Source organism: Buceros rhinoceros, unplaced genomic scaffold (assembly GCF_000710305.1).
Source record: "Buceros rhinoceros silvestris isolate BGI_N320 unplaced genomic scaffold, ASM71030v1 scaffold20213, whole genome shotgun sequence".
NCBI classification, from domain to species: domain Eukaryota; kingdom Metazoa; phylum Chordata; class Aves; order Bucerotiformes; family Bucerotidae; genus Buceros; species Buceros rhinoceros.
This window is the reverse complement of record NW_010404592.1, coordinates 15,059-32,540: the sequence shown is the minus strand read 5'-3', so window position 1 is coordinate 32,540 and position 17,482 is coordinate 15,059. Positions and strand designations below refer to the sequence as shown.

Here is a 17,482-nt window from a genome sequence, read left to right as displayed (position 1 = left end):
AAAAGTCTTTCACTTTATTTCATGAGTAATTTAGAAGACCGTATTTTGCCTTCAAGCACAGGGCTTTGAGGATTTTAAGTGACTCTTACCAAGAAAACAAGTTTTACAGAGATCCATGTCATTGCATTGCAGACAGCGGTAGCGATGCCACGGTGCAATTTCATCACAGCCATCGCAGGATATGTCCACGTTTAAGAGGTCACAGTAACGAGCAACAAACATGTGCATCTAGAGCCATAAATAGAACACGTTACTTGAGTATTGTTTTCTGACTTTGAGAAAGCTGGTTTTGGAGAGAAAACAAAATGCTTCCCCTGCAGAAAAAGGGATGGGGATCTTTGAACCATTTTAGACTTTCAAAGGTCTACAAGGAGCCAGATCCAACTCATGAAAAATCAGTTTGAGCCAGACTCTCTTGTCTCCTTTAGGCTTTTGGAAGTCTCCTATTTGGCAGATAAATGAGCAAATCATGAGGTTACCTTTCTCTGCTTCTCTGGGTCAGCCTGAGCTATCTTTTCATACCAGGCCTCGAACAGCACATCCTGACATTCATCCATCCACTCACAGTTCTGCTTGTAGTCTGCAATTTCATCTTCTTCACTCCACTGACTAAAAGAAAAACAAGCTCAAAATCAATTTGGAATGCAATCAGGCTTCCTTCTAACATAATTTGAGATAATAAAAAAACCCAAAACAAAACGAAAGAGCTATAACTTGTTAATAAAAACAGAATTGTAGGAGCTCCAGCTCGCTTGGTGAATACGTGACCGTACAGATACCTGCTTCTTGCCTCTGTGACAGCTTCTTAAATACGTGTGGGGACCACAATGCAAAATTCAGAAAAACCTGCACTTACAGAACTGCTTTTGGTAATGTTAGCAGACCAGATGAGTCTGGCCTTCAACCACTATAAAACTGCAACACGCAGCTGTTAAAAACATTGGATATTTATAGAGACAAGAAACAGCATTATGTACCTCCTGGTCCACTGCAGTAATCAGGTTAAAGATAAAATTTTAATAGTTTTTGCACTAGTAATGCTGAAAGAAATTTCAAATACTTCAGTTAAGCCCTTGGATACTGGTCAAAATTACTCTAAACTTGTTAATAGTTAATATTGTTAATAGTATTTTTACTGTTTGTTCCACCACAAAGTTCAGGAGCTTTTCTGGGTAAATCGTGTCAAAAGTCAGTACCATGTGGAAGTTGCATTCTGACTCACCAAATGACGCTGTCATGAATACTTATGTTTTCTTGCGATGTAGTCATAAGCAGGTGTGGTAACTGAATCTCCACAAAGAACGCGAGATCACTCGGTTCCCAGCTCATATCCAAAAGGTGAAGGAGAGTGGTCTGCACACACGACAAGGCTGGAAGCAACGATCTAAATCAAAGCACAGGGCAATAAAACATGGCAGCTCTAACCTAAAGCTGAAATCGCTTATTTGGGGAGCAAGGGTGGACAATTGCTGTACACTGATTTCCAGGCTTGACTTCGCCTTAAATTAACCATGTGGCAGAAGCTCAGGTTTACTAGTGCATAACCTTACAGAACTGAGCGAGATGCACAGCCAACATAATTTGAAATGAAGAGCTGTCCTCCATGGATCCAGCTTATGCTAGAGAATTAGCCCAGAATTAGCAAGAGGGTCTGTCTCTGCAGTACATTTTCTTTATATTTGCAGGAACTTGTCTCTTTGAAACCTTTGCCGTGTTTGGTGGAAGCTGGACAAAGGACTTGGAAGTTATTCGCAGTGACGCAGACATCACAGTCACAAAATTCTCACTTCTTTAGGGCACCTGGCTATAAATCCCACAATTCTAACCAGAATGCTACCAAAACACACGCTTTAGTGTTAAAACATGGATGCAGAATTGTGGTACTTATCGTGGCATTACTCTTGCCAGAGTATTCCACAATAAATTTGCTATTTCTGGTATTTTAATGCTAATCTTCAGAAACACCTTGCAGAATTATAACTACAACATGCAGTAAGTCACGGTTTGAACACCAATAAGTTGATTGTGCTTTCCTGCATAGTATTAATGTATAGGTAGTAATTAATAAAAAGGTAAGTTGGCATTTTTGATCACAAGATCAAGGCTTCTTATTTAGTTCTGTAAACAATGCAAAGTACAGTCAAACTTAAGGAATTAAAGGATAAATAACAAATGACATGGGAAGAGGTGAGGAAGAACAGGGAAAAAACCCTCTCACATATGTAAAGGAAGCAAGGTACTGTACCTGTCATTTATAGCACTAAATTCCTTCACAGAATTCACCAGGAACAGCACAAGCTGATAGTAGGACTCTCGAATCTCTTTGTGTAGCTCGGCACCGCAGCCTTCCAAGTTTCCAAAGTAGCTGGAAGTTAAAGACTTGGGTTAGTGGTCTAGAATTCACTGCTACACTTCAGGCAGCGTGGTTTGTGGAGATCTCACACACAGATGATCTTGTAGAGGCTCCCCACAAGTGGGAAGGGTGTTAGTTTAGTTTAAAATGCACTCCCTTTGAAAGAAAAAGTGCTTTATAAATTCTAACCAAGTTCTTACAGGAAATCAGGGCACTGCAAGATGAGGATAAAAGGCTCTTGACAGGTGAGAAACCAGCCAGCAGAGTTCAGACAGACAGTTCAAACAGACGCCAGAAATCAAACCTCAGTTCACAAGCCAGAGCAGCGTAGAACTAGCTCCTGCTCTGAGACAGTGCTGTCTAGTTGTGTATAAAACCCAAAAAAGCTTCCAAATGATCTTTCCTTAGGCAGAACAACAATTGCACATGTGCCTAACTGATACGGTCTTTTTGCTTCTTCCTGTCCGTGCGTACGTGCATGCACTGTAACTGGTACATAGCTGGTAGCACTGCAGCCCTTCACTGGCGTGTCCATCACTTCAGCCTCTGGCTCACGAGTGGAATCTGTTACCCCACAATAACGCTTCTCTTGTACAGATATCGCACCCGAAGTTACGAAAATTGATGAACAAGCAAATGCTTGACTAACAAGATGGAACATGCACCATTCTTGTGTTAGCTCTTCTGCCAGGTAGGTGTTAACTAGAGTTACAAAGTAAGTTCACCGAAGTTACAAAAACACACTGGTACACAAGTAATTACAAGTTAAATCAGTTAGATCACTCCAGCTTTACTGGCCGAGAAAGAAGAGAGTCTAGAATTAGACAGGAACCTAAACTAGAGCAGTATCTGAAGACTCTACAACCTGAGTGTGTCGTGATCCAGTTGGAACTGTAAAGAAGTTTCTGGGTATCCACACCGGGATTCAACCACATGATACCCACTGGCATCAACAGCTCTGCAACTAATAACTACTAATTTTAAATGAAGCACACAAGATATGCAGAGTAACCTTAAAAGTAATCCTCAGGTCATATCTTTATTATCCCCATGGATTAAAACCCAGTAAGTTTCTACTGTTTTTGATACACATGACTGGGAGAACACAAGGCCTAAGACATATTAAATGACATAAGACTTGTCTAAATAATTACTTACTTTGTAAAATCTTTCTGACAGGCTAGAAGTTCTAAGAGAAAAAGTACACATGATGGATGAAAGCAGTGTGGCTGCCCAAGCGAGTCTAGGCACTGGCGGATTGTCTTGAGCACTTCCATAATACTCTGCCCTTGGGATTTTCTCAAAGCAAGAACCTTTAAAACACTAAGAAGAGAAAAAACAGCTGTGAGAACTTCAAAACATCGTGCATAAAATAACGCAAATAAGTCACAATTCAAGAAGTACTTGGCTAGTTAAACGAGAGGCTGGTGTCTAAATGACCAGTTGTTTTCAGCAGTGGTCTACTGCAGGTGGAGCGAGTGATAAAGCTTCAACCAGAATCCAGCACTTCCTCCACCAGAAGAAGCCTAAACCAGACAAGCTGAGAATTGGAAATCCCTCTTTTGATTTAAATGTTTAGAATATCGCATCATTGAATAAGAGATGTGACTGCTTTGACCTTGGTATCAAGGATTTCTAGCAGAGCTCTACCATGTCTTCACTGTTAGGAGGCAAGAAGCAACATGCAACTGCCAATGGATCTCCAGAAGACAGACAAGAAACAGCCAAGTAATTGTTTTGCACATTCTGAAGCTCTACGTGATAGAAGTGAATCAAAGGAAATAACACTCTCTACAAGCCCCTGCACTGATGTGAATAACTGAAGTTTGATACATAAATCTGGCAACTATTTATGTATATAATGGTTTTCAATGCTACCTTGCAGCTAAAAGATGTTTTATTCCAGCTGAAGAGGTCTGAAAACACATTTCTGTATTTTTTTAATGGACATTTTCAATTTGCTTACCTTTCATGTGAAAGGGACTGATCTTTAATAAAGTCTAGTATGTTTTTCAGTATGGGATATTTCTCCTTCACAGTAGGCACAGCTCTCGGCTCTTCCATCGATCTGAAAGACAGCAGCCTTAGTCTGCCGCGGCTGAACTGAGATTTGCGTGTAGGAGTGGAAGGAGGTGATGATACATCTTCTTGCTGTGAAACTGTATTCTCGACAGGCTTACTATGGCATGCAGAAGCTTCTTCTGCCTGGAGGGGGTCTGGAACTTGTTTAATCTTTGTATCAGAGTGTGTCACTTGGCTCCCTTCTTTTGAACCAGGATGAGGTCCTCCTCCACTGGAAGACAATGTGTGTGCTGCCTGGAAGTCCATGTCCACAACAGAATCTTTTCTTTGGCATTTCTCACTGACATACTGTTGGATATCATCAGTATCTTGGGCTTCCAAACTGTCTGAGGCAGAATCTTTCGTCTTTGCTCTTACAGGCAAAAAATTTAGTAATAAAAGGCTCTTCTGCATACAAAGCTTTGCTGCAATGCAAAAATTGGAAGAGTTAAAATCATGCCAATATGTTGTCTTCTTACAAAGTGATTTATCTGGTTTATTCTGAGCCAAGACAGCTCAAGAATACTGGTTTTCTTATTATACTGATCATGATGTTTTCAGCTACTTATAGTTTTCCAATGAATAATCACACTGCACCACAGGAAGCACTCAGTAGTCAGTGAGAACCCATTTTATTCTAGTAACAATCAGCTGCTATTCTAGTTAATTGTGGTAACAAGTATCTACAAAAATAGATGAATGTAAGCTCAGAACCAGGTGACCCAAGTGAGAGGTCACTCCCTGTAGAATTTTCTCATGTCCTACTTTCTACAAAGAACAGCAGAACACAATCCCAGGTAGTTAGTGTAATGTATTCTAGTTTATCTCTTAAAATATTAAAGTAACCCCAGTTCCTAACTTACCTTTTACAGCAAAAATAATCACCAAGATTTACAAGGCAATGCTTTACTACACTACCTGGAATGCTTATCCTTTTGGAAAGGCAACCCTTACCAAGAGTTTCTGGGTTCACATCACTGGCTTCTGTGTTCTGCTTCTCCTCAGTATCATTTCCCCTGCTCATCAGGGACTTCTGCTTCATTTCCAACTGTAGACAGGATGTTAAAAGAGTTAAAACATTACACCCCCTGTATACTTAGACAGCAAGACAGTATGAAGACTGCATCGCCTTAAAGGAGCTTAATCTCAGGAAGAGATGACAGTATTTACTGTTCCTACCGCAGAACAAACAGCCAGCAGTCCCTAAACTACCAGTGCAGGTAACAGCCTCATACCTGAGATGCTCAAGGTTTGCAGGCTGAGACCTTTCCCTGTCTTGTGTCTGGACGTGTATCAGCCCTCCAATAAAAGGTTTCCCTTCCAGACCCACCACTCAGGAAAAGATACACATCTAGTCCTGAGATAAGACTCTCCAAAAGAGAGTGCATTAGTGATGTGGGCTGGTCAAGCAAACTCAAAGGCCAAATAGTTGTTAACATTTAGGATCTCCTGCAGACCAGTGAAATCTCAGTGAATTCTGGCTCTCTGCAGCTGCAGGTGATGACACAGACGCCTCTCAGCAGGTTGTGAGCTGAAGACACCAGCTCTTGACATAAGGCTTATGTTTCAAAGAAAATTACATGCAAATTCATTACTCTGAACTGAAGCCAGTTACTGGCTTGCCAAAGAAGCAATTATTTCCTTTTCTGTTAGCACTCCATTGCTGTAAGAATGATGTTTAGGACAGATTTCTTGTGCTAGACATCTAAAGAACTCCAACTGCTACATAAGAATCTTCCTAATTAACGACACATATTCTTGGTGAAAAATAACACAAGATTAACTGATTTGGAGTCAAATTCAGTCCTATGTGTTCATGACAACACATCAAGGGCTGAGGGAAGGAGGGGAGTGTAAGAATGCATTTAAATGTTCAGAGTTTAGAAATGAATGTATGTCCTTCCTAAGTGAAAACGGTGACCTGGAGTCACTGAAGGAAACCAGGGCTCCAGTGCAAGGTAAAGGAGATTGACGATACCCTCCTGGGTGATCTTACCATCCATATTCTAATTGAGTCAGCCAGGGAATACACTTGTGCAAACTCATCACTCAGAGGCACCTTCCCTCCACTGTTGACTGGAAATGAGAGAAAGAAGAGCCCTGTTTATTTACAGCTCCATTTTCACACAACTTGACTACTTAACTACAGTTATGCTAGAGCCTCCCCTTCATCTCTTAGTCAATGTTTGGAATTATGCCTGTAAGAAAAACAGGGAATGAAACCTGCCAGCTTTCATACGTCTTAAACACATAAACTGCACCTTGGTAGTTATGTGCAGTTAAATTATTAAGATCTTTCTCATCTCTTCCCAAAATTGATGCCTGCAGTCATGAAAAACAAAAACCTCTCCCTATACTGCAAATATAACTAATGTAATCTGGTACAGGATCCTCAAGAAATGTTTAGTATTAACCGAGAGCTCTACAGATATACATGGTTATTGTTCCTCCCCTTTTGTTTTATGCTACGGATTTCTGCAATGGGTCAATTCACAAAAAATAAAGATCTGACAAAACTGTTTCCACCAAAGCTGGCCTGACAATGACTATGGAGTAGAAGACATTCCTATTCAGGGTCTTCCCTCTCCCATGCTCACATTTTAAGAATTTTTTTTCCTTTCTTTTCAGCATCAATTGTACACACTTCACATGGCATAAATGAACACAGGCCCCAGAAAAACCAACAGATGAAGCTATTAACATAAAAATAGGATGGATATGTTATCCACTCAATATTTTCCTGAGCTACCACAGCTTTCACTCTTACTCAGAAAATTAGATCAACTGTCAGACATAGACAAAAAGACTAAAGGCAATAACCACTTTAGTCATCAAGTCAGTCTTTGTGTCAGACATTTTTAGCCATAATTCACAGCTCAAAATGTAAGATGTTTAGCCCCAAAATTGTGACAGGAAGCAAAAGCCTGAAACGAAACCCTTCAAAACCAAGTAACACCTTCTTATCCAATACCTCAAACATATCAATAAGCTTAATGGAATGATGGTATAAGTTAAAAAGATGTTCATTTAACTAGTGAAAAACATAAATCATAACACAATGGATATTATACAAAAGCAAAACATTCCCTTTTATTAATATATACAGAGAGAGAGAGAGAGAGAGAGAGGGGGAACGTTTTGGGAGGTTATTCACACCTCCTCCACATCCAGCACTGACAAACATTTGTAGGTTGGTGCTGGCTTTTTAGAAAAGATACAATGAGAGTGGAAAATGATTTAAGAACCTCTTTGTTCTTAATTAAACCACCCGAGGACATCACTACTCTCCTTGGGCATGGCCTTATAAGGCTTAGTCAGTAGCTTAGGATGGTGAGAAATCTTTGTCAGAGCTCTTCAGATAAAAGCATGTAATTGTAACAAATAAATACCCTGGAGATAAGCCTTACCCAGCCTACCTAAATGATGACTGCTTTATACAGAAGCTGTATTTAAAAATGGTCTCACTAAACTGCATTTTCAGGGTTTATAAAGCAGACTATAACACAGTGTTTTACAAACTTTAAGTCTTCATTATTAAGATAGTCTAATATTAAAGTTACCATATTTTTGAAGCTTCTCATATAAATCTGGAGTGAGATACACCAAAGCAGCAAATGTTGAGTTCACAGCTTGATCAACAGTAGAACCAGCAACTATATCTGTCTTTGGGGTCTGTTTTTTACATGCCTGTGTAAGTCCTTTGAAAAGTTCAGATTTTTGCCCACTGAAGTCCTGGGCAGGATCTGATTTTGCAAAGTCGATAAGAAAGTTACGGCAGTCATCTTGGAGAGAGCTCCTAGCCTGGAAAAAACATGAGAAAACATTTACTTTCACATTATCTGAAAAATTATTGCAGCTCATTTCTACAACAAGGTCACCTCACAGCGCATCTACAGTAGTGCAGGAACCTGATCTAAGGAAAGACGAGCCTGCCCAAGGCAGCGGGGTGAATTAGACGGTCTTTGAAGGTCCCTCCCCACCATGCTACAACTCTATGAAAATAGAAACTAAGGAAGGGCACAGCAAAACAGTTTCTTTCCCCCTTGATATTCAAATTAAACACCACAAGCGATGACAACTTTAACACAACAGCGTATGCTCAAGGACAGGTCAACTAATCAACAGGACAAGAGGAAAGTTGTGTCAGGGGAAATTTAGGTTGGGTATCAGGAAAAACTTCTTTACACAGAGGGTTGTGAAGCACTGGAACAGGCTGCCCAGGGAGGAGGTGCAGTCCCCATCCCTGGAAGTGTTTAACAGCCAAGCAGATGTGGCACTGAGGGACACGGGTTAGGGCCCCTGGCAGGGCAGGGGGAACGGTTGGACTCAACAAGCTTAAAGGCCTCTTCCAACCAGATGATTCTGTGATTCTGCAATCAAGTCTGAATGAACCCTGTTTGCTGCAGGGAGCTCACGGCCATGAATCAGAAGCCACGGGGTAAGTACCTCTTTTTTCGCTTGCTGCAGGCTGCTGCTCTGCCTGGCTCCCACGAGTGCCTCAGGACACATCTGATGCCTGAAGACAGGTTTCCACAGAGGAGAATTAAGAACTGCTGTTACTTTCAGAGGAGGCAAGTCTGCTTCACTACCTAGTTCTGCAAGAAATTCAGAACAGACACTTCAGATGCTAAATATTTTTGATTGTTTTTACAGATTAGTAAAAATAATAAATGTTAAATATCCAGGAGGGAAAAAAAGCAGCACAAATTGACTGAACAAGCAATTTAACAACATTCTCTAACTTCTGTTTCTCTAATGTGGTGCAGAAGACTGGAGTACCCTTTCTTTAATGACAGCATCAGTATCTTATTGTACGGTCCAATATGTTACATTACGGAAAGACTTTAAAATAAACTTTTTTGCTGTACTTACAACCATAGAAATTCCCCAGTTTAAAAGCTTTTTTGCCTACTAAAGACATAATAATTTGCTACATGTAAGCTGCTCACATTAAGAAAGGAAGACAACACTCTATGATAAGAACACTTCAATCAGCTCCCTAAATTCACAGGTACCTGCCTAATTTTCCAAGAGCAGTACTGACCACCTGATGGCAGCAAGGCCTCTATAACCTTGTTCAATTTCTCCAAAGTGGTGAATGAATTCAGGTTTAGGAAGCTAGACAGAAGTGTTCTGCTTTTGCAATTAAAGACTGAACAACTTTTTTCCTCATAGCACCCATCTCATATTTTGTATGTTATTTACGTTCAGTGACCAAACCGTAAGTGTACTTAACTTTTGGAATTAGCCAAACTTAATTTCTGAATTCAAATTTAAATCAATTCCAAATGCTTATAACTTTTTAAATGGCGTTCTAAGCTCTGTATTTTTTTTGGTTTGCTGCCTCCATATTCACACCACCAATACGGGGTGGATCACAGTACAATTAAAAAAAAAAGGAATGAAGATTGGGCAATCTCTCCGATTACTTCATAAATGTAATTCAGCTTAGTAATGATTACTTCCAGGTGCCCATCTCTTCCTAACGCTGGCTTCAGAATATTAGAGAAACCAGAGAGATCCCTGTGACGTTCTCAGAGCAGTCCCGCAGAACAGCGGCCAAGCTTGCCCCAAAAGGCGGGTACAGCGCAACGACCACACGTCGTTAAGCTGCAGCACAGCAGGTCTTCCCTCCTCAGCCATGACAGCGAGACACAAGAACTGCATTTCCACGGGGGATTCAAAACACGAGGTCCTTGTACCTCCTCTTTACACAGCATCACGACCTCCGCAGCTATTAAACGCACTCACCTCGCAGCGATTTCAGCGCCATGCTTCGGGAAGCCAAGCGCCCCATCAACCGGGATACAAGAAGCTGTAAATCCAAGCCCCAAGAAACGGCAACATCTGGTAGGCCGTAAGCAGTGACGGAAAACTTGTAGCCCCACTCATTATTACTGCTGTCAGAGTGAAAGAGAAACTGCAGCCGTGGGCCAGCCTTAAAGGTCACTTTCTACAGAGCAACAAAACAGTCATTTTGCCAAATGTACATGACAGGAAGACGTTTCAGGGTAATGAATTTCCTTCAGCAACTGTGATTTTTCAGTACTATGTTCTGTCTATAACAGATGCAACTTCCCCCACCGTCTGAATAAGACACCCGCAATACTAAGCAGATAAAAGTTCTATTCAATAGCTTAATGCAAAATTCCATAAACGAGTGAGCTTTAGAATTTAGAGCCATAAAGCATCAGAGAAGCACCCTATTCAGGTAGGTGTCGGTGAAGAAACAGGGTAGCCGCAGGAAGCACTACACTTGTCTCATGAGGTAAGGAATTACGATGGCAGAGCATCAACCAGTAAGTTTTACCCAGGCAGTTACTGGCAGTTAAACATGATTATTGCTTTTCACTTTGACTGACCGCTCCTTCGATAATACAACACAGAGGGATTCCTTACTCATTCACTCCTCTTATTTACATAATTTCTTCCTCACCTCCTGCCCCCTGCCTTTGAGATGGCATCACCACACACACACGGGAGCAGGTGTCCTTTTAGCCAACAGGTTTTACAGAAGATTCGTAAGAATTTCCTAAGAGTGGATATATTGCTCAGTTCAGAATTGTAAAGGTGCTCACCTTAGGCCACTTCTCAGTGCCAACCTTTGTATCGTAACGAGTTTTTGCACCTCTGGCATCAGTAAACTCCAGGTAATCATACCTGTGAAAATGGCAATTCATTACTTCCAAAGTCACTCTTCAAGTTTGGGGGGAAAATGTTTGCTTCTGGATTTTGACAAGTGCTGGGTGGCGGTGTACCCCGTCACATCTTTCTGAACCACGCCTGCATTGCTTCAACGTGACTGCTGAGGAATTTACTGCATGTTTCAATGCAACAGTCCCAGCAACAGTCCCAGACCTGCTTTCCCGCAGAACGGTCCCAACCCTTCAGAACTGGGAATGGCTGCTAATTTTAACATCTGGCATATGCCTTAACTAAGCAGTAGCCTGGTAAGTTCCCAAGAGAAACCAACCAACAGTTTTGCCTGAAGAGGTCAAAATAAATGGCACAAGCACAAACAGCGTGGACACAGCAATATTACAAATCAGATACTACAGATCAAGGCCAAAGGAAGCAAAATTCACGTGAACAGTGTGTCTGTACATTTGCCAGACGTGGCTTTCAGCAGAAGTCATTCAAAATACACATATGCTATGCAGGACAATGAAGAAATTGAAGCGACAGGCTTGGAGTGCCAGAAGTATTCCTTGCACGTTGAAACACAGACAGCCCCGCTGCGAATAGGTACTGGAATCTAATCTCTAGCTAAGATTCAATTACCTCCTTTCAGTTTCACATTTTTCATCAAATTCCACCTCAAAGTAAGTTGCCCCATGGCACAGGAAGACTGAGACCTCATGGCAATTATTTTCATAGTTATGAGGTGATTCCATTGTCCACGTTCGCAATACTACAGGCTGTTCTTGCTGCCAGCTTTCCATCTCCATCTGTAGAATGAAAAAATGTATTTTTGAGATACAAATGCAAAGCATTTAAAAAAAACCCAACACATTAGATTTTTGTGTCTATACTGTCCTTCAAGTTGCCAGATGTACATACAAAGTGGCATTTCAAAGGCTACAGCATTGATTTACACTTAAACTAGTTACAAAGACTTGCTTGATAATCACGGTTGGTGATAGTCGAAGAAGGGATAATCAAGAAAGCGCTTCTAAAGGAAAATTCATCTAGTCAACGGGGGGAGGAGAGAGTCTCACCCCAAAAGTGTCTAAAATGCTAACAAAAAGAGAGTCCAGAAGACTAATGCAGGTTGAAAAATCTACGCTACAGACACACACTGCAAACAATGAAACTAAAAACGTTAAGCACATACTATTTTTAATTTCTCCTCATCCTCAGAATCCCTCCTTCCATCTACCTTCTAGGCTTTGCATTCCAGTTGTACTTTCCGGTCACTTTGCCCATCTTCCACATCAGTACAGATATATTTCTAGTTCTTCACTCAATATTTAATCACACATCCCATGCTTTCAGAAGCTTTCCAGCTCCTTTCAAATGCTCACCAATAGAATTACCTCAATTTTCTGTATCTTGAAATTTTGCTTATTTTCGCCATACTGAATAGTGCCTGTATCTTTAGTTACCTTGTGAGGATCACTACAAAGTCTTTTCAGTGGTTCTATCAAAGTGCTGAATCCCTGTAGCAGAGTACAGTATGGAATGTCTAAAGTGCAAAAATCCAACAAGAAGATGACCTAGGAGAAAACACGGAGCTCATGAAACCGCAGCTACCCACAGCCATGCTTCCCGGGAATAGGGCAAAATCCCCACCGGCACTTACCAGCTGACGAGTTGCCATAGCAAAGACAGAGTTACTTATTTTTTCTACTATTGTTTTGCCACTATATTGAGATAAAAGTGACTGCAAAATCGTTCTGATATTTGACAGGAACTGGCCCACATCTAAAGAGAAAAAAAACCCTTAATAGCCACCTTAAGGATTTGCTACCACAACCTGCTTTATCAAACACAAGTGCTTGGTGATGTGCACAAGACGACAGAGAGCAGGAAAGGCACCTGCTGCCTCAAGACACTGACACTCGAGTGAAAACAGTTCAGAGAAGTTTTCTGTGATACTTCTATTGCAGAATCAAGTCATGCTTATTAACAATAACACAAAAAAAAAAGAGTAATTTAATCGAACACTCCAATACTATTTCGACAGTCTCGGTGTATCCAGTAGCCTCCCTACACAACCAAGAAATGCAGCTCCAGTAACAAGCAAGGCGAGTAATTTTTAGTGACAGCCTCACTCTATTTTTAAATATAAGACAAGAACACAACAAATTCATACACAAACAACATAAATATGAAGTAATTTTACATAAAATTACACCTCCATGAAGTACTTGGCCCAAATAACAGCCCAGAGCTGTTGCATAAAAAACCCCACCCCACCCCCAAACTACCGCAGCAAAACACCCCTTAGGAGTGCCCAGCCTCGTACGTGGGTTCCCCTCTTCTCGCTATCACAAACATCTGTGAAAATTCATATCAGCACACAGGAGCTTATCACAATAAGGAACATTTAAGGAAACAAAAATGTTCAAATGAAAGTCTGTAACTGCTTGTTGTTGGGTTTTGTTTTTAGCAATCGGCCCCCAAAGCTTTCTGAAATGTATTCTGAAGAGTCTCCCATCAAATTATCGTTACAGCTAAAATTCCAAGTTGTTCAATATGCCTAGAAATTCCTTCCTAGAGAGATGAGCGATGCTGTGACAGTTCTGAGTGTGCCTCAGGCAACCACTGGTGAACTCTTATTACACTGCAATTTGCAAAATTACATTTCCAATTCCTGTATTACACACACTTAACTCTATATTCAATCCCAGCACTTACAGTTTTTAAGTATTTCTACTGCAAGATCCTTGGCTGAGTTATCGCTACCCTTAAGTTGCAGGTAGCACCATGAGAGGAGGCTACCTTGAACAGACCAGAATAAGGAAGACAAGACTGTTCCACTCTCCTGTTGTGCAACATCCAGCATCATCATTTCACACTGAAAAACAAAGAACATAACAAAGGGATATCCTGGTGCAGAACGACACAGAGAATGTACTAAGAAAACTGTGAGGGACACGATCATCCCACTCACTCCACAGAAAAGGTTAAATGCAGCTGACAAGCAGCATGTAACACCATGAAGCCACGGATGTGTTTTGTTTTGATAAACCACAATTTTAGGAGGAATAGCTACACATGAGTCACCCAATGTTCTCAGCGCATTTTTTTCTGCAGATGTAAATGACCCTCCTGCATGTACACGTCCCTTAGTGGCATGATCAGTTCTAACCTCTCAATATGGCATGATGAATTCTGTTTCCTAGTGTTGACAGGGTGCCATAAAGTCTTTTCAACGTTATGGCAAAATACCTCATCCTGTACCTTACTTACGCTACTAAATGAAATGTTAATCCTTAAAGAAAAACACTTCGATTGGTTGGAAAATCGAATCCTTCAGCCTTTATAGCCACGACTAGCTTTATCCCGAAGGACAGGAAAGCTTGTTCTCCAGTATACATCTCGGGCATGCAGCTCGTGTTCGGACGCATATGAAAATCCCAGCCAAGAGGTAGGAAGAGGAAGAGCGCAGACAGTTACCTCTCTTGCCGCCACCAGCAGAAGCGTATCCATGACTGACAGCACCTCGCTTATGTCAAAATTTGCAGAAACTCCTTTCTCTGGTAATAACAGGAGCCCACCTGGATCTTGATCACTACAAACCAAAGATCTTCTTACTAACCAACAGCAAGTAGCACAGTCCCCAAACACAAATTTAGTTATGCCTGTGGCAAATCTACAGAGATCCTACTGCATAGGTACTCTGAAAGTCAAAGGTTGGGGTTCTAATGACTCCAGACTGCTGAAATCAATACCAAGCATCACTTAAAATTGGAAGACAGCCTAGGAGAAGCCTAAGATCAATGTACTGTGATTTCAATACCAGCTACAGTCAATGTTTTACAGAGCTATTCGGTTAACAAACAGGTTAAGTGGTAGTATTCTCCTTTCTACAGAGAAGTCTGTTGACAATTTAGGAGAATTATCTTCTAGGAGAATAACACTTTTAAACAGGATTAAATATGAACTCGTTAATGGATGTGGGGTATCAGAAAATTATTTTCAGTGTCAGGCCCCCTTACCTGAAGTGGGTACACAAGGATCTGAAGGCAAGATGAACAGATTGCTTATGTTCCTGCTCTGTGATGTTTTTCTAGAAAAGGAAAAAGATTTATTTTTATGTTATGTTCTGTTTCCCTCGTCTGTGAGAAAGAATTCTAATGTCTGCGCTCTACTATTCATTTTTGGTAAGGAAGGCAGGGTTAGCTCCTCTTTCTTTGGAAGAGCTGCAGAGAGAAGAAGGGGGAGGGTAAAAAGAGGCAAAGAAAAAAAGTTTTTACTTTAATGGGACAAAGCATACATTGTTTGACAACAAGGACTCAAATTTGTCCTCTCTCCTGCATAAAGCAAGCAGGTACAAACCAATCAGTTTCTCATTTAACGGATTACCATCATGGTGAAGAGCTGGTGTCTCCTGGTCTGTCTGTCTGGGAAAAAGATTGCTGCTCCACTGAGTAAGGTGTTCTTCACTTCCTCCTTCAGCATTTTCATTGGCATGAAGGTACTGTCCCCCATATCCACGACTGTTCATACAAAACGGAAACACAAGTTCAAATCAATACCTCATCTAATATGTTAGAGTCATAACTGAATTACACGTGTTATTTTGCATAATTTCAAGCCCTTGCAAGCCCATTATACACACCGAAAACAAGAGGAAACTTCTTTACTTGCAGCAAGAAAGATTTTTCTGAGAATATATTTATTCTTCGAGTAAATTAATTCTAGAAACATTAAGACTTGACAAGTGACAAAGCTAATGAAGTGTTCAAGATGTGACAGATTCTATATAGGCCAATTTATCTCTAGCTTGCTTTTCAGGAGACTGTTAGGTAGCTAACAAAAAAACTACTCCTGAATGGAAAGCATGCCATCCTACTTCTGAAGAAACCCAATGTATAATTCCCATTCTCTTCCCTGGCTCCAGAATCTTCCCTGTGTTCCTGTAAACCTTGCAGGCTCCTTGTAAGATCAGTTACATTCCATGAAACAGCAGAAATAAAGGAACCCCAGTACCAGCATAGTTAAAGGATCCCATTTCCTGCTGGTTCACACAGCCAACACATTCAAAAGAAGTTTTCTATTGCAGCTGTGTCCAGACCTCACGTTGTTAGAAAGTCTATAAAACCACTTCATAGGGTTAAGCAAAGCGTCACTAATTAGCACATGATGACGTGAAGAAAGAGTAGCTGATCGGGCCTCTAGGAATAATTCTCTTTTCCCAAATTGTAACTATTTTAACACACTTATAAGCCAGAACAGATGGAACAGTTAATATATTCAACATAAACTACCTTCACACAAATGTCTATAAAGCTCTTCTGCAGCTTCTGTGTGACCAGATGTTTTGCTCTGAGGAGTTTCTTGAGGTTTAGCCGTTTTATTGTCTTCAGTCAGTGCAGGGAAGCAGCTCTGCAGAAGCTGCAATAGCAGTGTTTGAGCAAGAATACATTCTTCCCTTGGGCTACAAGAAATCATCAAACAAACAAAAGCAAAACTAGAGAAAAAGTTTTTTTTTTTTTTTTGCACCAAATAGATAGTGCTATGGAAGTCACTACCTCAGACAGATAAAAAACACTGAGTAGAGAGCACACAGCCAAAAAAAAGTAGAGCTACCAGCTAAATTAATCTACATCTCAAGATTCTACATAACGTTAGAGTTCAAACCCCATATGGCAGCAGTAGGAAAATGTAATTTATGTAAATGATGTAGTTTAGGAAGAAGAAACTGCTGTAACTAAGCTAAGCAGACTTTATTTATACATACACACACAGATCAGTGCTTCGCCACACAGTCAGAAGGGACTTACTTTTGGTGAAGTTTGTTGTAAAAATTCCAGAACAGCTGCAAATCAAGGCCTGTGAAATCTAAAAATGACTTGTATTTTAATCCACTCTCCTTCTGTTGAGCCTTTAAAAAGCAAGGAAAATGCAGGATTGGAAAATTAACTCTATACAGGACACAATTTATAAGAAGTAAATCCCTGAGCACTGGGCTCAAAGCTGTCTAGTTTCCTGCAAATTTGAGCTAACATGAATTCTCGCTGCTGGGGCAGTATGAGGAGAAGATGCCTTGACTCTGTGTAAGCTCTGCTCAGCAGCAACTAAAACATCTCTGTGTTATCAGCACAAACACAAAACACAGCCCCATACCAGTTCCTGTGAAGAACATTAACTCTGCTCCAGCCAGAAGCAGCACATAGCCGAAATAAGACCGGCCATGGTTGAGGACTGCAGCTGAAGAGGCTCAGACGACCACACTGGATGAGCCAGACACCATTTTGACACGTATCCTCAAAAGCAAGGTGCACCATGCTGCCAGACATCAGTTGCTGGTACCTAGTACTGAGACTCTTCTCTATCCATTCACCTACCAAGACTTTTCTCTATCCATTCCCAGTTACCATCAGCACAGCCTTATTACTT

General features: G+C 40.8%; 1 protein-coding gene across 1 annotated transcript in view; it reads right to left on the bottom strand.

The window, feature by feature from the left end:
* The window catches only part of ZZEF1 (zinc finger, ZZ-type with EF-hand domain 1), a gene marked incomplete at its 5' end in the record, with an annotated part of 50,907 nt that overhangs the window by 22,162 nt on the left and 11,263 nt on the right, over window positions 1-17,482 (bottom strand). The window contains 21 exons of the mRNA XM_010133442.1: window positions 90-228; window positions 480-609; window positions 1,223-1,384; window positions 2,246-2,365; window positions 3,512-3,676; window positions 4,320-4,839; window positions 5,369-5,462; window positions 6,411-6,490; window positions 7,975-8,215; window positions 8,861-9,009; window positions 10,166-10,367; window positions 10,993-11,074; window positions 11,696-11,862; window positions 12,520-12,630; window positions 12,717-12,838; window positions 13,775-13,934; window positions 14,537-14,651; window positions 15,079-15,149; window positions 15,446-15,579; window positions 16,351-16,520; window positions 16,867-16,967. Of these exons, the coding sequence (XP_010131744.1) occupies window positions 90-228; window positions 480-609; window positions 1,223-1,384; window positions 2,246-2,365; window positions 3,512-3,676; window positions 4,320-4,839; window positions 5,369-5,462; window positions 6,411-6,490; window positions 7,975-8,215; window positions 8,861-9,009; window positions 10,166-10,367; window positions 10,993-11,074; window positions 11,696-11,862; window positions 12,520-12,630; window positions 12,717-12,838; window positions 13,775-13,934; window positions 14,537-14,651; window positions 15,079-15,149; window positions 15,446-15,579; window positions 16,351-16,520; window positions 16,867-16,967 (3,235 nt within the window). The remainder of the gene's footprint in view (window positions 1-89; window positions 229-479; window positions 610-1,222; window positions 1,385-2,245; window positions 2,366-3,511; window positions 3,677-4,319; window positions 4,840-5,368; window positions 5,463-6,410; window positions 6,491-7,974; window positions 8,216-8,860; window positions 9,010-10,165; window positions 10,368-10,992; window positions 11,075-11,695; window positions 11,863-12,519; window positions 12,631-12,716; window positions 12,839-13,774; window positions 13,935-14,536; window positions 14,652-15,078; window positions 15,150-15,445; window positions 15,580-16,350; window positions 16,521-16,866; window positions 16,968-17,482) is intronic.